At 42.9% G+C, this 22,136-nt stretch overlaps 1 protein-coding gene across 3 annotated transcripts in view; it reads right to left on the reverse strand.

Moving 5' to 3' along the window:
* Positions 1-7,287: 7,287 nt before the first annotated feature.
* The window catches only part of ATP5F1C (ATP synthase F1 subunit gamma), a 50,292-nt gene continuing 35,443 nt past the window's right edge, over positions 7,288-22,136 (reverse strand). Inside the window, exons 8-10 of one of the 3 annotated variants that reach the window (XM_085653533.1) lie at positions 20,302-20,398; positions 10,350-10,381; positions 7,288-7,425 (exon numbers count right to left, since the gene is read on the reverse strand). In XM_085653533.1, coding sequence (XP_085509659.1) covers positions 10,375-10,381; positions 20,302-20,398 — 104 coding nt within the window. In that variant the 3' untranslated portion in view covers positions 7,288-7,425; positions 10,350-10,374. Of the gene's footprint in view, positions 7,426-10,349; positions 10,382-20,297; positions 20,399-22,136 lie in introns of those variants that run through there. The other 2 variants (XM_085653534.1, XM_085653535.1) reach the window with 2 other exon arrangements.

The following is a 22,136-nucleotide window of genomic DNA, read 5'->3' on the forward strand; positions in this document are numbered from 1 at the left end:
AGGCATCCGGTTTGGTGTAGTGAAGGAGACACTCCCCGGAATGCCAGAGGGGGTCTCAAAGAAGAGAAACACAGGTGGTGTTTGCAGCCTCAGGAGAGCCAAACACAGGGACATAGGTCTCAAAGGGAATGGAAGTCGACAATGCAGCGGCTCCCAGTGAAAGGTCCTCCAGGTCCGGGAACGGCAGCTGCAGTCGAGCCTCGAAGGTACTCTAAAGCGCAATGCCACCCGCTGGGCGTGGTCGCTTATCAAGTACAGTAAGGCAAGTATTGGCTTGAGGGCACAAAGCGTTTTTAAACGCTTCGTGATGGATCCACAACAAACACTGACTCCTGTCAGTAAACGAAAATGGAACGTCCCACAAGGGACTGTGCATAAAGACCTTTTCTGGACCGATAAGAAGGAGAAGGTTATCGGCCCAAATACTGAAGGCACTTGACTCCATTTATAGCCTATTGCAGGCTAAAGCACAGGATGCCAGAGGCCTGACACTCACCTGGAATGCACTTCTAACCACGCAGAAAGTTTACAAATCCAGAACAGCAGGCCATTTTATTCCCGTAACCTTATTTTGGAGCAATGTTCAACCAGCGTGGCCATTATACAAATAATAACAAGACCTTCATAATAATTCAAGTTATCAATTGGTATCTGTCTAGAAGCAGACAAGACTTTTGATAAGGTCTCCTGGCCCTTTCTACGGGGGTTCATGGAGACCGTAGGCTTAGGAACAGTTTTTATTTGAAGAGTTAGATGCCTCTACTTGGGTCTCAAGGCTAGGTTATGTACTGGGGGGAGGGGGCTGGGGGACCACGAGATCTCCTCATTTCTATACTCCGTGGGATCAGGCAGGGGTGTCCTCTCGCCCCTCAGTTATTTTCTCTCTATATTGGGCTGTTTAGTCAGTCCCTCAAACTAACGGAGTTACGAACCCTTAAACTTAATGTTTTTTTTTACTTTTTATTAGGCAACATAACAAAGAGCACAGTAATGCAGATCAATCACATACATTTGGGTACAGTATGTGACAAGATTACTCAATATATTATTCCAGAAATGATTCATCATCCCAGTATCTCACCCTCAATATCTAATGGGCCATGCACTATTACTTCACTGCCTCGTAGCTCCACAGTGGAAGACAGGAATATTTCACCTGTGTATATTCTATGCAGCCCACTTACGATCCCATTTTTTGGAGCATCCTGTTTTTGAAAACATCCTTCTCCGCAAACATGGCTTTATCCAGGTCTGCAACCCAATCTCTGATAGTTGGCATTTCACCCCACTTTTGTGCGACATTTCGCTTTGCGAGGGCCCATCCCAATAAAACCCATGATTTCGCCGTCTGAATAAGATCCGTGGCCTCCCATATGTTTAGTAAGCATAGTTTGAGTAGCCGTCAGTTTTGTTCCCCCAGCTCTCTAAATTTTTTTCTGCGACTAGTTTCCAGTATGTTTGGACGAATGGACACTCCCAGACTGTGTGAAAGAAAGTTCCTTCCTGGTGGCACTGTCTGAGGCAATAAGGATTGACCTTCCTGCCCATCTTGACCAAAACCTCCGGGACAAGATGAACGCGGTGCCGAATTTTGAGTTGGACAAGCCACAGTCTGATGGAAATGGCTATTTCCCTCGGGGAAGCCAGAGCATCTCGCCAATCTTCCTCCAGCGCACCCAGATCCGCCTTCCAGCGCTGCCGCAAGTAAGTTAGTAGGTCAGGTCTATTATTAATCAATTTTTTTATATGTTAGAGATATGGCCTTCTTGGTCATGGGGTCGAGTATTAGACGGTCTTCCAGCAGGGAAGCCTCAGGAAGTGGACCACCCCCGGTATTGCCGTTTTGAGAGCATGGCTGATCTGTAGATATCTTAATGTTTCAGTTTGAGCAAGGTCATAGTCCTTCTGCAGATCTGCAAAAGTGGCCAACTCTTTGGATAGACCATCATTTTGACGTGAAGATTTTAGCTTAACGCAGACGAAATAGCAGTTTTGACCCTCCCCCGATCAGTGGTCTTCATGCTCTGGTTAAGGCAGCTCAATCATTTGCAGAAGTTGCCGGCTACAAATTCAACCAGAAGACTAAGATTTTATCCAATGTGGTCTTTCTGGATCAGGACAGGGGTGGGTTCAGTCTCTTGATATCTTGGAGTTGTCTTAACTCTAAAATACTCTTATTATCGTGGAAAATAACTACAGTAAGTTGTTCCAACATTCAGATGAGGTGTTTCTTAAATGGAATTGCTTGCACTTGGGGCTCATTGATATCTTTATTTTCTTTCCACTGTATTCCACTTGTCTTACTGCTTGCTTTTTTTCATGGAAGTGGCATCATTATGGCAGAAGTTAATTTGGTCTTATTGGAGCCCTGGTGTAGAATCTAATTTATACAGCAGTCAAAGGAAGAGGTAGGAGTTTTACTCCTGATCCTTAGGCTTTATTATTTGGCATCTTTCTTCTCACAACTTCGTTAGTACTGGGGTGGGGGCACTAGCCACTAGGTCTAATGTTTAGCGAGTTCCTCCTGTTGGGGGTAAATCGATCAACCCCGGCACTGGCATAGTCAATACAAGATATTTCAACTGAACTCTGTTCAAGACGTTAAAAGTCTTCCATCCTATTTGGGGTTCCTTCAGGGAGGGACTTGCGCAAAAGTCAATATACTGACCTTAGGTCAACTATTCAATGGTTCAGGTTTTCTCATTTGGTGATCTACAGCAAAGGGTTCCTCTCCCTTCAACTGTCTTCTTTAGATATTTGCAAATGCGTAATTTTCTTTCTAGTCTTAAAGAAGCCGATTTGAGTTCTGTGGGCAGTCCTCATTTTGATTTTATCAGGAATGCTCCATCCAAGAAAAACGTTGACATGGTTTATAAGCTAATTTATCTTTCATCTCATAACCAGTTGGGCGACGTGTTTCTGGAGAGGGCTTCTAAGTGGAGTATTCAGCTCAACAGGGAAGTTACATGAGCTGATCTTAGGTAAAGCAATATGTTTCATTCAGCTTTCAATGTTTCTCGCATTAAGGTAACCAATTCAAATGGATTAATGACTGGTATTACACTCCTCAATGTCTTTAAACTATGAAGCTCCAACCAGATCACCACTGCTTCCATTGTGGATGCACTGGTGCAGACGAGGTTCAGATCTTTGCTTCTTGCCCGGCACTAAAATATTTGGAAGAATTTGCCTATGGAAACTAGGGGGTATTTCTAAGTTGAGGATCATCGCGGATCCAAAGTTGATCATGTTGGGACATTCACCAGCTATGTCGATTTGTCCATCTTGGTTATTTTTTTTCTTGATCACGTTAGCTAGACTGGTGCTGGCAAGAATCTGGCTTTCCAGCAGGGGCCCCCAATCTCTAGATTTGGGGGTGGGAGTTTTTTAACATAAGTGAAATGGTGCTAATCAAGAATGACCCTCTGAGGAAATGGTTAGGCCGGAACTGGGCTCCAGTTCAGGGGTGGTTGACAGAGGTGGCTGCTCCTCAAGACCAGTCTGCCCAGTCGTTTTAGAGTTCCCACGTTGCTCTCCTCCATCAGTTCAAGATTTATTTTTTCTTCTTGGCGTGCCAATTTACCAAAACATGTAAGTTTTGATTTGGATTTTTTCTTTATTTTGATTGTTTCTTTGTTTTCCCTTTTGCCTGATAAGTCTCTTTTTTTGTTTACTTGTGGTTGGCTTTTGTTATGAAAAACTGCATAAAATAAACATTTTAAAATAAAATGAAGTAAATAATTCAAGTAATCTCTTTCCTAACCTGTGAACATGTTCCAGCAAAACTCCAAGACATGATAAATTGAACAATGTCACTTCTTGTCTTGTTTTACTGAGTTCCCCCTCACTATGAAAAGGTTAACATTAGCCAAACCGGTTCTCATGACATGAGCTCTTCTGCTAATCCACTGCGAAAACCTTTTAGGAGGTTAAAGCCTACGCAGACGGCTCAACTGTCTGGTTTGCTAAAGACACATAGGGACATTTAAAAAGCTGACCTAGGAATGAATTCCAACTATTGCTCACCATTGGATCATTGGCTTTGTGGTTTGTAATTCACATATGTTTATTTTCTATTTTCTGGCTCTGTTTTAGCCGATCCTGTTTGAGTTAGTCCATCACATGGAGCATAGCCCCTTTAATTTATTCTTCCACAGTGCTCGCTTTCTATAAACAGGCCTTTACATTCTGATCTTATCATGTGACATTTGCTAAACATTCAAAGACGGAGGTGAAATATCAGGTTCTGTCTTCTGAGGGAGCTTGGTGTTTCCATTTTTATTTTCTGACTTCAAAGTGAGAAGCTTTATCTGATAATTTGAGGATGTGAAAGCAGGTGGGTTTTTTCACTTTGATTCGGTTTAGTATTTTCTCATCTTTTTCATTTGCTCTCCCTACCTAGGTGATTTGCTGGAGGTGTGACACCTTTAGGTTCTATGCACTCTACAAATGCATTTTTTTTTTACTTACTTAAGACTTTTTTCTAGTACACAATAAAATGTAAATGTCTGTAAATGAAATATGCAAATATTGAATATATCAGAATTAGGAAAGAACACATTATCTGTTTTTCTGTAGTGTGCCAGAAACAAATATTTGAAGATAAAAAATATTCATTAGGCTTTGCCATTACGACATCATTTGTGTGCTGTATAGTTTTATCATTAATACTTTGTCTTTGCAAAGATGAATGGTCATTTCAATTGAAAACATGTCTGGAATGGCAGGTGCAGTACCACACCATGCATATGCCAGTTCACGCTGTCCCTCCACGCCACTCCAGACCACTACGACACTCTTCAAACGACTTCACTTTACTCTAGGCCACTTAACTCCTCTCAACTACTGTCTAACCCACTTCACTCCAGTCTAAACACTTTATTCCACACTGACAATTTACTCTGCTCTATGATCCCACATTCCACGCCACTCCACGACATCACTCTACAAGACTTTACTCAACTCTAGCCAATCCATGGCATTGTACTCCGACACTAAACCCTCCATTCTCCTCATGCTACCCGACTTCATGACACTCTACGATGCTCCACTCTACAACACTTGACACACTATTCCACTACTCAACTCTACGCCACACCCCAGGCCCTCCCCTCCACTTCACTCAAAGTCAATCCACACCACTAACGTTTCGCCATGCTGAGCAGCAGCCACGCTGGTGTACAATATGCTTAAAACACACTAGCAAAGCCAATAAATCTTGCATAGGCGAGACCTATTGCCTTTGGCAGTGCTTGTTTGGTGAATTTAGTTACAGGAAGTGGTGTAGGGAAAAACCAATTTAGAAGTTCCATTGAGGACAGTTACTACCCCTTTCAGGCTAATCGGATTAGGTTTCACTGAACTTCCCTCCGCTTATGTTGTGAGAAACACAGATGTGCATTGGTGTGGCATGAGCCCAAATTTATTTGCAGAATTAATACAAATTATCCTTTATTTCATTTAAATCCAGATCTTTCGTTTTTTCCCATTTTCTGTTCCATTCATCCATCCATCCAGTTACATGTACTTGTTAGTTTAAGTGATGAAGCTGCATCTTTTATGCTTATGTGTCACACTGTGCTGTGTTCACTCAACAGACAAGAATAGGTACGGTTATTCATATTCCTGATTTGGGCAACGATACTTTAACTAGCTTGCCCTCATGCCACTCATCTGCAACTGAACAAATGGAGTTTGTTTACATGTCCGCTTTCTGCAGGCAACCAACCCGGTCTTTGGTCTACAATATTTAGGTCAGTAAACTGGGTACCATACAGTTGGACAGTAATATCTGTTTGGTTTTCTTTAGAGGTCCTGGAAGAGGCAGGCCTGTGGTATCAAGTTTCATATAAAAAAGTAATAATTCAGCATCATGGCTTTACTGACAGGCTGTTATTCAGTGGACAGACAAATAAGCAGTTTTGTGTTCTAATGTATTGCCACATGAGCAGAGAATGTTAAAGTAGAATGCCTGCTAACAAGTTTAGGTGTTTAATGATTGTGCCACATTATCATCTTACGAGCACTTAAAGGCACTAGCATCAACAGAAATAAAGGAGCAAGCAAATGTATAAAAAGGGAATTATACACATGGCCTTAATGTTAGTTGGGTAAGACGTTCTTCATTATGGGTAATGGAACCGTCCAAGGAAAAGGGTTTGTAATGTTGAAAAGATCACTCCTTCAACTGGTAACTTCTTTAGTACAGCCCTGGAACAGAGGTCTATGCACAACGACCTCCAAGTTCACATCGACAGATTCAAATCCTCATACACAACATAATACATTCCATTCCATTAGCTTACTTCATGGTACCCGATGTCCTCCCACAATTCTACATTCTACTACTAGTAAAAACACCACAGGCTTTCTTTATAAAAGTTCTATTTTTAGCATATATTTCTTAACTGGAGGTCATTGGGTTTTGTTCCAAAATAGAGTTCTAGTGCGTTCTGGACCTTTGATCCCAGCACTCTCCGGGACTGCCCTCCATGTTTCTGATGAATGAAGGAGCGAACTGTAATTAGGTTTACCGATGCGGAAGCAGCTTTACTATCAAGGATGCAGTGTTGCTAGGCTAATATTCAGCAAAAGGGAAAGTAAAATGTAACACACTAGTTATCCATGCCCAATCAATTATTTGATGGGACCTCAAACTAGGAAGCCAACAAGTTCACAATGGAATGAGGTTCTAATATTAAAGACAAAACTAGTGTTCTCTGATTTGGACTTTGTTTCCGTGGCAACCAGAAATAACACGAACGGGTATTCTCATCTAACAGTATGCCACAAAATGAAACCTTCTAGTCCAGACAGAATGAAGTTGAACGTCAGCCGTGATACCACCTGGAGAAAGCAGCTATCTTTCAATGTGTATTTCATATTTGCTTCTCAAAGGCTACTGCCACACTATTTCTCTTCTAACCTACCTCTAGATCAGTAGACTCAACCCTTCAGGCAACACATTGACATATTGCGACAGCTCAGCCTCAGTGACTAAGGAGTAACAATCTCTATGCCCCTTCTACTACTAAACAATGTAGCAGCTTTTTCCTGCTTTGGAGTCCCAAGTTATCTTTCTGATCAATGTCACTCTACACCTTCCTTAACACTACTTTTGCACCCACTCATTGTGGTGTCCTTGGCCTTCCATAAACCCAAACTCATGTACATAGCTTCTTGTTTCCTTCACACACACATTTTAAGTAGCTAGTCATATGCAAAGCATGAGTTTGTGATTATAACTGACGGCCAAGGTTTAAACAGTGATCAAACAAATAAAAACACTTCGGCGTAAGATGTTTATTGTAATATAATTTACAAAATATGCATGATCCTCTCCCAAAAGATTCCTCATATGGCGATGGATCAATCTGAAGCAAGACATGGAGGTGGAACTTGAATATCTGCAGTCAACTGCTTTATCTGAAATACAAAGAAAGTTTTATTAGAAATAAACTGAATGTGCAATTAGTTTCCAACACTTCAAAACTTAAAATATACCTATCACAAAGACATGATGAGCGTAAACTAATTAACATAAATACTTCAAAATGGTGTTAAAAACAATGATGACATTGTACTGCTATGGATATAAACTTCATCTGAAGAGAAGCATACAGGCTTGTGATCACACCAAAAACAACCAAACCTGGTTTGCGATTAGGGCAGATTTAATAGGCACCCCATAACTAATCAAAGGAAACTTCAGTCTGCATACAATAGTTTGCTAAAAGAACATTAAGAAAGTTGCTTAAATTATGTCACTGATCATAAATACACATGGTATGAATAATGGGATGAACATTTTCATATACTTCTCATTTTCTGGCGTGTTTGTTTAGTGCTCCATAGAAGTGCCTGATAAAAGCTTCGCAGTTGCATTGGAAAATCCAACACTTCCTTGCCAGATGTTTCAACCACACAGATAAATATTATTCCAAAATGACAAAAAACGTATATATATATATATTCATGAATCTGCTTTTAGCCAGACTAAAGAGTGTGCACAAGCATACCTCTGTTACCCCACTGTGACACCTTACAAATAAAAAGGTACAAATATATATGAAGTTGCTTCTAGCTGTGATTAACAAGTGCTTGAATGTCATTAATGATTATAGGCAGGCAGATAAGGGATAGAAAAGTCCCCTTCCAAAGTAAGGAAACAGAACGAAAAGTTTTAGAGCTACTTAAAGTCTACCACTTTCTAAACTTTAATGCACCATCGATCACTAAGCGATACAGAAAACTCATCAGCTACAATAGCTTTCACTAACACATTTATTCTTTAAAGTGGCAAGTACACAAAAACTAGTGAACTATAAAAATAAATTCATGGTTGGCTGCGAGATATGTTTCTGGACCAAGTTAACTTGCTTTACTAATTTAAATTAAATTGTGACATGGTGACCATATTCAACTAATGCACAGGTAACACCAGGAGTTATATTAAGCTATGTTAAGATTATCAGTACTGCAACTTGGTAGTTTCATCCTATTACAAGTGACAGGAATGGGTTTACTTTCTGAGAAGGTAAGTCTTGGAATGACTGGAGAAGTACAATGAGAATTTGACTGCTACTTCGTCTACTAATGCAATGCAGTGATGCACTAATGTGTCTTTAGTTCACAAGCATTGTCAATTTGGCACGTTAACAAGCTATGTAAAAAGAGAAATACAAGTATATCTTACAATGCCGACATCGTTTTCAAGAAAGGACACTCAAGTAGGGAAATTCTTATAATGAACAACATACACCACAAATGCGTTTTTGTAAAGTGTTGTAGCATTTATTATTTTTGGACATGTTTGCATACATTTTCCTGATTTCTGTGGGTTTCTTTGACTTTTTTTTGTAGCCCCTTGCTTTTGTATTGGGTGCCTGTGCTATGAAGTCATCACTATTGGGGTCAAGCCCCACAATGGGAGGGCTGCTGTGTTAGAATATTTTGGCCTAAAACATGCTGCAAAGACTATTAGGATGCATGGCTTTACATCGGTCATGTACAGAAAACTGAACCAGGTTTGTAAAAGTTAAAATTAAGCTAAAAATTGTTGTTAAGCATTGGCACTGCAATTTAGTTTTGACTTAGTAATCAAACCACAGGTGTGAAATAAAAAATAGCTACATGTCCTAGGGACAGGATTCTTCTGCAATCTACTTGACCGTTTTGATGCCATGCAGTAACATATTGTGGCAGCACCTTTATTATGTCAACGCTCTGATAACAGCCTATCTTATTATGTAAGGACTCATAAGGGTTTGAATTCTAGCTAGGCGGAGATTTTGCCTTCTTTCTGCACATTTACATACAGGGGTTGGAAGTAGGCAGGAAGCAGTAGTCCATTGGTTGAAATACCCTGCGAGTATGCGCACACCCACCAACGAAAACGTTTAAGGGTATTCACCAACTCCTATCCAATTTCTTTCCACTCTGGAATGGTTAAAAATCATGACAAGGCTAGGAGTAAAACCTTTTCCAGGGGAAAGGGAAAAAGGGATGGCAGGGAAAGTGAATTTGCAATAATGCTGCAGATTTTCGCATGTGCATATACATGAATTTAGTTTGTTAGGAGTTTGGTTTTCACACCTGCTTCTGGAAAAAAAGTTGTGAATCTGCCCTAAAGCAAAGACTTGTACCTGCAGAAGCACTTTTGTTTTCTTTAAGGCCCCTAATTCATTTTTATGTTGTCCGTAATGTTGCTTATAATGGTCTTATATTGATACTCCTTTATTCATGTTTTATTTTGTTATATCGGCATCAAACAGGTTTTACCAAATGATACCACAGACAAATTGCAGTTAAAGTTTCACAATAGTTTAGCAAAACAAGTTTTCCATGTAACTCAAACAAACTAGAATGGGTCCCAGTTGGGTAAAGGCAGAGATCCAATTTGAAGGCAGCTTCTTTGATAGGAGTGTGGGGGCTCCTTAGGGATTGCCAGTCACACCGTCAAGTAATCACAACGCTTAACTGAATGTTGGTCAAGTTTGCCAAACACACACTGCAGGTCTCTCATCCTGCAGCCACAGGGCACTGAATGAGATATAGTAATATAGGATTAAAATTCTTCAAAGGGTCTTTGCCCCTAAAGAATGAACAGTATGCAATAACATTAATAGAAATGATTAGATGTTTTAGATAGGGGCAGCTATGCTTATGGTAGTCTTGTCTTAGTAAAAAGAACTGTATGGCATAATAAATCAGAGGTGTGTGCTATCAACTTAATCACTGCAAACACGATAAAAGTGACAGCTGTGAGCAGAAAGTAAAACACTGGACTTTAAATTCAGCAACAGTCAGTAACTTGGGAGTATTTACATCAATGTATCATTTCACTTTACCTGATGACTGGACCTCTATCTTAGCTCAGTTTCTAGTAATTGTGTTAGAAATAAAAGACAAAAAGTCAAGAAGCAGGCAATGCATGCAATTAAAGCAAAGCAGTTGAAAAGTAAGAAATTGCTGTCCAATCAAAAGAGGCATGTGCAACAGTAACACTTATTAAAGACATGCATGATTTTAAACAACTGAATACAATCAGCCAAAAGCAACGTTACATATCATTACCAACCACAAAAACCACAGAAATTGATAAATGGTGCAAGAGCTAGTAGCACAAGTTGGTTAACTCTGTGTACAGCAATCGGAGCAAAATGTGGCAATTAAAAAAAAAAAAAAAACACACATCTCAGACCATCACACAAAGCAATGGGTTCAAATATGTGTGCTACTCATGCTCTTAAGAAACTGCACTCAAAACATTAATACATACTAATTAAAAAGTAATATCTTCTACTTTTATGAAAAGATAAGTAGCAAAGACAACAAAACACCACAAGTGGGAGAACATGGGAATGGGTGCAATGCACGGTATTCTGTGCCATTAGGGTATACAATATTCCAAAAAAGTGCAGAGTTCACATCTTTTCCATGGACAAGGAGGTGAAAATCTGCATTTTACAAGTAGTGCTCGGAAGCCTAGGGGGGGGGGAATGGGCGGCCCAGTGGCTAAACGGATTACCTTGGCGCTCAGTGACCTAGGTTTTAATCACAGGATCAGCCTTGGGATGGCTTGCGGCTCGGCAAGTCATATTGTCTACTTGTGCCTTGAATGGTAACATTCTCTTTTCATATGGTCTGCCTAGATTTTTTTTTAACTTTTATGAGAATGTTTACTGGCGTTGTTGACCCTGGGCACTGCTAATATGTTACTAGAGCATGTGCTCTGACACCTCTAAACACGGCAATTGATTGGCTAACCACGGTTTGAGTATTTAGTTGATGAGCATAGCCACTGTAAATTGGTGCAGATAAGTTAAATGTCACACTTGGGCTGCAGTGTGCATTTACAACACCCATAAGTGATCGGAACATGACTTCAGGTATGCCATTGCAGCCTTGACCTGCTACGAGTGAAGCTGCAGCTGCCCTCCCATCAAATTAAGTATTTTTGGCATGTGCCTTGAAGCCAGCAAGATCAGAGAACATAAGCAAATAATCACATTAGTATGTCTCCGACGTGACAGATTACAAAACACTTTCACTGCCTGGGATAAAACACCTTTTTCCTATGGGAGTGTAATTATGAATAAAATGATCATAAGCTTAGGAAACAGCTACAGATTTATCTACACTCCATTATGGGGGAGAGAGAGGGGGGGATTTCTGCTAAAGTTTAAATTTCTCTGCCAGAAAGCCAATGCAGTAGTTACACCAGTTCTTGCTGCTTCACTTTCTCCAGGAACAGTGTTTAGGTTTGATGAAGTGTGAAAAATCCTTTCTTGGAAAAAAATATGGGTGCGTACCTTCCTAGTCAGGAAGCAGGGAAGAGTTAATTACAGGTCATCCACTGCCCCTCATCTTAAAATGTGGAAAAAGAGTTGTCAGGAAAAGGAGATGGCAAAAGGAAGCAAAGGATAACCACCATCTTAGTATGAGGGAAGGTCTTTCAAGGTAGTCTGTTCTCAGCTATTATCTGCCTACACTGGCCTCAAAACCAGTTATAGTAGGCATTCAAAGGGTACTCCTTCATAGATATCCTATGGGTTGGACGTTTAAGCACACACGTTGGGACCTCGGGTCTGCCATTTTGAAAGACCAGCAAGTTTTTTTGGTCTCGCCTAGCATTGCTGCGCACATGCGCAGCTCGCTCAGCGAGATTTATTGCAGAGGAGTACTTTTAGAAAAGGGCTTTAGGCCCACCCCTCATTTCCATTGGCTGGCGTCACCCTTTATGCTAAATGGTGGGCAGCCATTGGAAATGAGCTATGTTGCCTCCCTTTGGCTTTTTGTGCCGGCCCACCCGGACTGGTTCACCTGCTTCGCGGCTGTCATGAAGACTTTTCTCATCTGCTTGTTTATTTAACAAGCAGATAAGAAAAGTCTTCACAACATCCCTGAAGCGGGTTTGCTACAAGTCTAATAGCTTTGTTTACTCCGATCCAGGCAGGCACGGAGTTCAGAGGGTCACGGGGAGGACAGGCGGATCCTGGAAGCCTCTGGCTGCTTTTCCACCGAGGGAGCAGCGTGTATTTTCTGGAGACAGCCCTTTCCCTGCAGGCCGGTCATGTGCGCACAGGACGCAGTGTCTCTCATAATGCTGCTTTTTTATATTCACGCGCTAGAGGGGCATCCCGCACAGTGGTATATGCTGTGCCTTTCGTTTGTTACTTGGTGTCGAATTTGATTATAAACCTGTAAAATAAATTCACAGCCTGCAGTGGACGTTCAAATTATTCCCTTTGATGGAATACAAAGAGGTCTATTTTTCAATGTTGATTAGAATGTTAACCCCTTCCCCGCTCATGACGGAACCGTTCCGTCATGAGCCACGGTTGGCGTGTGCTCATGACGGAACGGTTCCGTCATGACAATCCTGTTGGCGGCCGCTCCGCCTGCGCGGCGCTGTTTCCCCGCCTGTGCGGGGCGACAACGCAAATGGGCGGAGTCATGACGGAACCGTTCCGTCATGAGCACAGCTCAACTGTGGCTCATGACGGAGCGGCTCCGTCATGAGCACAGGCCCACCGCGCTGCCCCCCTGCCCCCCCCCAGCGCTGCAGCGGAATGTCCGCAGCAGCGAAGGGGTTAAAACCATGAAAATGAAAGCACACAGAACGCTCAGCATTTTTGGCGTTTGCTTGTTTTTATAACATTGGGTGGGTGTGCTGGTAGCTTGTGTCTTCTGTGGTTCGCAGCCACAGAAAGCATCCGGCCCCCTCTGCGACCAATTGCCCCGCTCCTGCTGAATGGTGTGGGCAAGGCAAGCAGGGATCTCCCAGGGTTGGGTGACCAGAATTTTAAAGCCAAAAACCGGGACATTTCACGAAAATAGAAGGACTAGAGTTTTATTTCAAACGAGCGCACAAAATGACAGCGCTCCTCAGCAGAGAATTACAGAATAGGCAGCTAGAACATACATAAAATGCAATTTTTAAACCCAGAAGCTTGCCTGTTAATTAAATTGCTTTCTTGAAACAACTGCTAACTATCCCTGCTTTTTAAAACATAAAAAGCACCTCCCACAGTTTTCAGTCACCCCTCTCTAAAAACCAGGACAGGAGCTAAATTTCCTGAAATCTGCCCGGACAGCAGGTGAAAAACCGGGACCACCCGGGCAAATCCTGGACGCCTGGTCACTCTATCCCAGGGACTCTTACAGGGCCAGCACCCTCCTCGGCCAGGGAGCACTGTCGCTCCGGTGCCCCGTCTTAGCCACAGCAGCACCAGGGTCTTTGGTTCAATCCCCTCGCGGCAGCCCAGGCACAGCCATGCCTCACAGTCCCAGCTAAACCACCATCCCAACAATCATGGGGCCGCTTCAGTCCGAGCAGCTGTGAACATGGTGAGGAGCTCAAACCCGGCGCGGATCTTTGTGAGCTGACCGGGAGACAGACGAGAAGCAAGGCAAAATGAGTGTGTGTGCGCGTGTGTGTACACTCGCACACTTAGTAGGCTACGCACAAACCGGGACAGCCACACACAGAATTAAGAACTAAAGGCTTTAGTCCTTCTTTTATGTCTTGTGCCCTCCCTGGTTTTTTTGCTTCTTAAAATCTGGTCACCGTTCTCGGTGCTCAACGGGAGTTCTCTGACCCGGCTGGTGGGCGTGAGTTGAAAGGTCTTTTGGTGGGAGCTCTAAGTGGTGGTGGTAGTATGTTTTCAGGGAGAGACCAGGACTCCACAGGGCCAGAGGGATGGTGAGTTCGCTTGTATCTTGCCATCTGATAGTGCAAGAGTTTCTTCTCCCTCACTCCTGGTTTTGTCCCCCCCCCCCCCCCAACCCCACGGATCTCTCCTTCCAAGCTTGTGCCTCTGTCTTGTCTATCCAGTGTCAGCCAAGCGTGCTCTACTGTCTGCGCTTTAACTATTAAGTGTAAACAAAGCTTGCACTACGCCTGCGTTTTTAATGTTAAGTGTAAGCGACCTTACTGCGTCGCCTCATCTGAGTACCCCACGCCAACCATAATTGCAGACACGTGGGGGCAATGTACTCTATCCGACCCACTCCATTGTTATCTGCAAAAACCTCCTCCCGCTTCGCCTGGTTCACCCGCCTTACCCTTGTAATTAAAACCTTTGCTGCCCCTCCCTAAGCCACTGAAAAGAGGGCCCCCATGCCCCTCCACTCTCACCGCTCACACTCACGCACTTTGTCTCCCTCTAACCCGCCTCCAACATTAAAAACGTTTATGCCTCCCCCTGCTTCACCCCAGGCCAATTCTTCTTTGTGAGTACTCTGACATTAATAATCCGCTCAGAAACACAGGATGTTGGCCACGCCGAGATCAACAAGCATTTTTTATTTTGCAGAGGTGGGTTTTGGCGTGCAGAGCTGACCTTTGTCTGTTAACCCCCATGCATGAAATTAAGGAGTACAGGGAATGGTGAGTGAGTTCAAAGCAGATCACAGGGAAGTTTTTTTTTTTTTTTAAGGAAACTGTTGCGCAGAGGGGGATGTGGGCCACCAAAATCGTTTGCTTAAGATGACCCAAGTCTGTCCCAAAGCATGTTGTCACCTCCTGCAATTGGAGATTCACTAAAAGGAATTAGCAAGGGACTGCCCTTTGATGTGAGAGCGGATCCCCCCTGCCCCCAGCAGTCCACTGAGAGTCCCCCTCACTCTTCCCTTAAAAACACAGCTACACCGTAAATGGCAAAATAAATGTGACCTCAGCGGCGAATCCTTGCTGAAGCCAATTAAGCAATTACAAGTTTTGCAACAACTAAGTTACAAGGGTCCAAGAATGGCACCTTGAAGAGGACCTCAAGTGGCGCTCTATTAATTTTAGTAATAAGTGACAACAAGCTCTTGCGGTGCTTTTCCAAGAAAGAGCCACAATTTCTAAATGTTTTGTCAGAATCACTTTACGCTTTTAAAATGAAGTGTTATGCCCACGTTTGCGATTTCTCGTCAGTATTTGTGTATTCCTGTTAAAGGTTTTTGAGTGAAACAAACTGAACTAAGGCTCGGGGAGTTATAAAATTAGTCTCTGCAGTATACACAATTAAAATGTAGGAAATACAAACTATGCAGTTTTGTCAAAACAATGGCTTTACATCTCTAGCGGTTGCGGCTGAACAAATTGCCTCTATGCGCTATAAGCAAGCATACTCGGGTCGGTCCATTTGTTTCTCGGGCTTGGTGTGGACAGTGACCCCTCCCGTCTAAGTGCGGCGACAACAGACTGCACATACAGTGCACTCACTTCTCATCTGGGCATACTATGGAAACCTCCCCATGCCTACAAAAATATAAACCGTGCAGGGGACCTAAGTAGCTCATGTGAAAACCCATTTGCCATGCCCCCCCCACACACACCTCATCTCTAATTCTGACAACGTCCAGTGTAGTTGCAATAAACTCTTGCAGTGCTCTGGGCTCCATGCGGCGAGAAGCCGCCAGCGCATTTGGCCCATTTCGTAGCTTTGCGGCACTTTGAACATAAGCATTTGCAATACAGTAGGTCTCGCATTTACGAGAGTTTCAGCTATTGGCATTGTAAATGACAATGCCTTTTATTTATCGGTTTTAAAAACCTACACAGATAAAAGGTTTGTCATTTACAATGCCAATAGCTCAAACTTTTGCAAATGCGAGACCTATTGCATTGCAAATGCTTGTTCTTTTAGCAGTAAGGAACAGGAATTGCTTAAACTGTAAGATGTTTTGGGCACAGGGATTTTCTTCCGTCTGGATCTGAAGTCATCACCCATATACCCTATAAAAAAAAGAAAATCTGTCCACTAACACCTCCTCAAGACACAATCAGACTGTAAAAGAACAACAGAATAACATGTTACTGTGTCTTCCTGCAAGAAGCCGAGGTATGGTCCTTCTCTCTCTTATACATCAGCTCTGAGGCGTTCAAGGCTCACCCCATTTGCCCCCCTGCTGCTAAACTGTGGCTTGCCTCCAAGAATCCTACCCCAGCTGTCAGAGCTCTAGGAAAGACCAGGAGAGCATTATCCAGCATCTGAAGACAGTGTTGCTTTTGGTGGTGGCTGGAAGTAAGGGCAGAGAAGCCTGCCTCACCCTTGGAGCTGTGGGTGGATACCCTCAGAAGACTGACAGGAATATTGGGAGTATTCAAGCGATCAGTCTGAAAGGTAAATGACTAACCCTACCATCCATGCCCCTGGTAGTGGTTTGCCAGTAACTTTCTCTAAGTTTCCTTCTTAGGTCTCGCCTAGCTTTTTAGTGCATGCGCTGCTCGCTTTGCGAGGCATGCTGTATTAGGGCATTTTTTTTAGAAGTGGTGTGGAAGCCCCGCCCATATTTTTCATCGTCCATGGTAAATGCTGGCTTCCCATTAAGAATGAGGCTTTAGTCCCTCCTTGTTACAGTCCGGTCTCCTTTCGCCCATCAGGACTGGATCTTTTACTTGCGGTGTTACGACTTTCTCCTTCAATTAGTCGGTAAGCACTTGTTTTTTCCTTCGTGCAATGGCGACAGTTTGTTTTCTTATTCCATGTTGTACAGCAGCAAGGCTGAAAGTTTTTTATTTTTAAAACGCTACGACGCGGTCAACGATGGCGGGTCGCAGCTTAAATATAATGAAAACAAAATCTAAAGTTAGAAAAAAACGGTATGCCTCAGATAGTGATGTCCGCGTTACAGCGCTTTAAATTATGCTTTTAATTTTCTTTACGCTGTGACGCCTTGCCCCCGTTGTTGTTGGCACATGCAATCTCCTTTCCCGACCTGCTTGCTCCTCCTGTCACCACAAAAAAAACATTAAGAAAGCCAATAGATTTTGAATAGCAAAGATCTATCGGCTTTACCAATGCTTGTTTCTTTATTTAATTACTTACCAATGAAGTGATCTTACTACAGTGTGAGATTTATTTAGCGATTGGGATAAAAGTGTTTCTCTAAAGTGACTGCAAATGTTTTGATCCGGAGGTGACATAGCAGCCAGTGCGCTCGTAGTTCCCCCCCCTTCCCATCAAGGCAGGCATGTACACGGGCTGCAGTTATTAACGAGTGCACACAAGGTTGGCAGCTAACACAGGGCCCCGCAGCGCACCGGGCAATAAGAGTTACTTCCCAGGAAAGGCTGATGGACAGTGGGGATTGGGACCATTCTGTGCGCCTGCTCTTTCTATGACTTCAATTGACTACTTCCTGTTACCCTGTAACTGACTGAACACCGCTGCTCCGTGGCCGTAACGACTCAGCTTTGTAACAGACTGATCTGCGATTAAATACCCATGACTGTTGTGGGTGCGACTGAGGTTATGCGAGTGCTCCGTGAGTGGCTTGGATTGACTGCCAGCTCCGTGGCTTCTCCTGCTTGCTTGTGATTGGTTTGTGATTGTCTGCACATGAAAGCACTGTCACTGCGAACATACAACAGCTCTGACACTGCTTGCACACAAAATGCTCTGCCACTGTGTATGGGCGGGTTATGATGACCGCACACATCCGAGATCAATTTGGAAACCGCACATGGTGAGCTTTGTAATCTGTATCTTCCTACACTCACGTTATCTAACAGCTGCTCACAGCTACTTTGCAAGACTCCTCACAGCGCACTGTCATGAGGATTTCACTTTAAGCGCCTGAGTACCTCTTTGTGCTTACCTGCACACCGCTGGTTTGTGAGTAAGGCTTAGTTGCTGCTGTGTGCCTTTGATACAGCGCTTTGTGTATTGTTTTGCTGCGAGCAGTTCTTTAACAGCAGCACCAGTGAGAGGGGCACAAACATCTCCATGAAAAGAATTCAAATTATACTACAAGACATGGAGACACTTAGTGCTAACGAAGGAGGTGAACCCGGGCCGAGGGATCTTTTTTACCACAGTTTAGGACAGAGGCAGGTCAGAAGCAGGACCAGACTTTCCATTGCAGGCACCAGGCGGTCCCGATGGTCCGGAAGGGTAGGGGCCAGTGTTGGACTGGTGGGGGCCATTTTTAGGCATGCGCTGCTCTGCGAGGCATGCTATATTGAGGTATGGCATAGGATCTCCATCCATTTCCAGCCCATCTTTTCAATTGGCACCTGTTACAGTCCTTTCAAAATTGTTGCTTTTCATCTGTGAATAGGCTTAGTAGTCCCTCCCTGGTACCGCCTTGTCTGCATTTGTAACCTTCCATAACGAGTGAACCTTTTACTTGTGTTATTACTCAGTCTGCTTTATCTAGTCGCTGGGCACTATTTACTTTAATAATCTTCTCTATTACACCCATGACGTCGCAGCATGCCACCAGACTTTATATTATTAGTCATGTATTTTTAAATTTGCAACACAGTCTGCTTTAACTATAGAGGCAGCGCTTATTTAATTAATTTCTGGCGTAGTCTGCTTTCACTTTAGCAGCGCACTTCTTTATTTAATTTAGACTGCTGGCCACTTTCACTTTAGCTGCCGTGCTTATTTATTTATCTTACAGCACAACTGCTTTCACTTGAGTGGCCTCGCTACAAAAGACTTATTTATTTTTACACTTTGTGTAAAAGCGCCCCGTACGCGCTTTCGCTTCAATTTAGACCAGTGATACTCAAAGTATGGCCCGGGGCCCGCTTGCGGCCCTTTTGACCTTTACATGCGTGCGGCCCCCGGTGTACAGCAGCACAAGCTGCGGTTTAGTTGCAGAGCGCTAATATTTAGAATTTTTATTTTTAAAATACATGTGCAAGCATTTATTGACCTGCAAATAAAGGCTTGCCCATTTATTTAGCATGTTTTTCGACATCCTTACACAGTCTCAAACCGGCTACTGCCACCCTGCTGGCATCAGTGCGGCCCTCGATCACACCACAGACCATACTTTGTGGCCCCTCCGCCAATGTTTGTGAGTACCCATGCTTTAGACTCTGCTCACTGTAACCGGAATACGGCTAGCAGCGTCTAAAGAAAGGGGCGCAGCCACCATTAAAGTGGGCTCGCATTTCGCGCGCGTTTGAGCTATTAGCATTAGAAATGACAAAGCCTTTTATATAGGTGTTGCTTTGAAAAATACATACTTAAAAATCATCATTTACAATGCCAATAGCTTAAAATCACGCAATTGCGAGACCTATTGCATTGAAAATGCTTGTTAGTTCAGGAGTTCACTCCGGTGGCCGCTTTTGGTAATGCTCACAGACTATTAAAACCCCATTGTTCCAATTGGTGTTCTTGGCAAATTCATACGAAAATTTTTATCCCTTTACCCAATATGACATTCAGGTTTTTGTTTAGTCATTACATTTACCTTCATTATATTATTTAATACGGTTTTGCTGCTGATCAAATAAATAACCACCATTTCTCAAGGAAAAAGCTAGCTGCTTTTTGCCACTGCTATGAGGAGTTAAGCTCAGGTTTTCTAATGGAACCAGGTTACCTTAACACTTTGGGTGCCAGGCCTTTTCCCCCTCCTGTGCCTGGCGCTTCCCTAGTGGGTGGGAGTCATGACGAGATAGTCTCGTCATGGGCACAGCGCGACTGTGCTCCATGACGAGACCATCTCGTCATGGGCACAGAAGAGATTAAATGACAATTGTTTACTAACTTTGTGAGATTCCAGAAAGTAATACAGAATCTCAGTTGTGCAACAATTTATTGTCGTTGTCCTATTCCATTTCTTATTAGTAACCTTCACAACCTCTGTGTAACCATTCTGCTGCTAATTATTGAATGTGCTACTATGTACAGTGTGTAAGGGAGAAATGTATTATTCATAAACATTAAAAATGCATATTTTAAGCACTGGTTTCAGGATGTCTACACATTCTAATCAGTAATATGATATTTAAAGGGCTTTAACAATAACATTAAAACATTTCATGTACATCATAATACTTACAGTGCTGCAGCACCAGAAATGATCTCAATCAGCTCCTTTGTGATAACAGCTTGACGGGTACGGTTGTAAGTTAAAGTCAGCTTGTCAATCATCTCAGCTAGAATAAATGTGTGAAACAATGCTAAGTACCTCCTCCGCATTAATCACTGCAACACCATATGGAAAAATGTGTAGTGGGACTTGCAGCGGTCTTGCTACCATGAGTCAAGCCATTCGAACATAAATCAACACAACAAGAAATGTTTAGGAACATTATTCAAGATACACCTTTTCCATGGCCCTTGTGAAAGTAAATGTTACCAAATAGAACATAAGCAATGGCAAAGCAAACCAGGATGGGTTTAATGTGCCAACGCATGGAAACGCGGTATTAGCACATTAAAGCCAGTCAAATCTAAGAAATAAAAGGTGATCTGTATTGAAGGCTCCCCTTGGCCTTCATTACAGGCCACGTTTTGCTTCTATCGGAAATCAACTTCAAGGAACAAGTGAGCCACCATTGAAGTACTTCTATCACTTCTATAATGTAGACAGAAATAAAGGATTATAATGGAGAGTTTGTTGACACAGACTAGGAGGAACAAGGATGATGGGACGAGCAGTATCATACACATGGAAGAGCGAGGGGCAAGAGGAATGAACAGCAAAATACTGGGTGAAAGTAACCTGAGCAGAAAAAGGGGTAGAAGGAGCATTGAGGATCAGAGAGGGAGCCCTCTAGTGGTAAAATAGTTCCTTGTGTGATTCAATGTAAGGACCTGATCGAAGGCAGAAAGACACACCGTTTAAAGCCTATAGCAATAGGTGAAAGAGAAATAATACCAGGGGCTGAGCCAAGACATGTTAAACAGTCTCAAGCAATTGGCTGAAAGAGGCTATTTGGGAAAAAAAAAAAAGGCAGCAGTTAAAGAAGACCGATCCAAAGCAAACTGTATGTTCGAGACAATAGGTCTGTTACAAAGGTGTGGAGTGAAAATCCAGACCTAAAATAAGAACAAGCATTGGCATAGCTTTGGGACCTTATAAGTGTTTAGCCATGCAACAGTTAATGTTGTTGCACCAAGGATATTGTACTTCATAACTAAATATTTATAAGGTTCCAAAGGCAAGACCTATTGGCTATGCCAATGCTTGTTAACATAGCATTGATTATTAATGTTTAGACACCACACCCACCCATTTTTCAATCACAGGCAATGAGGGGTTTCATTATGGTACCTCTAAAATGTGATCTCACAGTGGTGAAATGATGGAAACGCGTTCATTGGATTCACAGCTTGGTACTGACGTTGGGAAGCCTACCTACTATCCAGAAATGTGGAAAGTCCAGGGCGCTCCACTTCTCCTTTTGTGTTTTTACTCATGACAAAAGCGCTCAAGGTGAAGAAGTGAAAACATATCTAAAATACCGTGTAGCACCTCACAGTTTATGTAATGTGCAAACATTTTCGCTCGTTAATCACTTGAGTCCTGCTAGCAGACAGGTTGAAGAATAACCATCCTTGTTTATATGTAATCCAGTGCCTTAAACCCCATGCTAGGTTTGCAGAATGTCTTTGGAGTGTTAAATAACTGATACATTTTAGGTTAACGCCTTGCATGCCCGCCCCTTTCCCCGCCCAGTGCCGCGCCTTCCATTAGCGGGAGGAGTTCATGACGAGCTGGACTCGTCATGGGCACAGCGCCACCGCAGCCCATGACGAGTCCAGCTCGTCATGGGCACTGAAGGGGTTAAGTTACATTCTTGTGTGGTCGAGTGCTGTAGTGGCACGGCGGCGCCAAGGGTTTAGATCTTTTGTTTTGTTGCTCTCCTGTATTATGCAATATCACTTCTG

This window comes from Triturus cristatus, chromosome 4_1, assembly GCF_964204655.1.
Source record: "Triturus cristatus chromosome 4_1, aTriCri1.1, whole genome shotgun sequence".
NCBI classification, from domain to species: domain Eukaryota; kingdom Metazoa; phylum Chordata; class Amphibia; order Caudata; family Salamandridae; genus Triturus; species Triturus cristatus.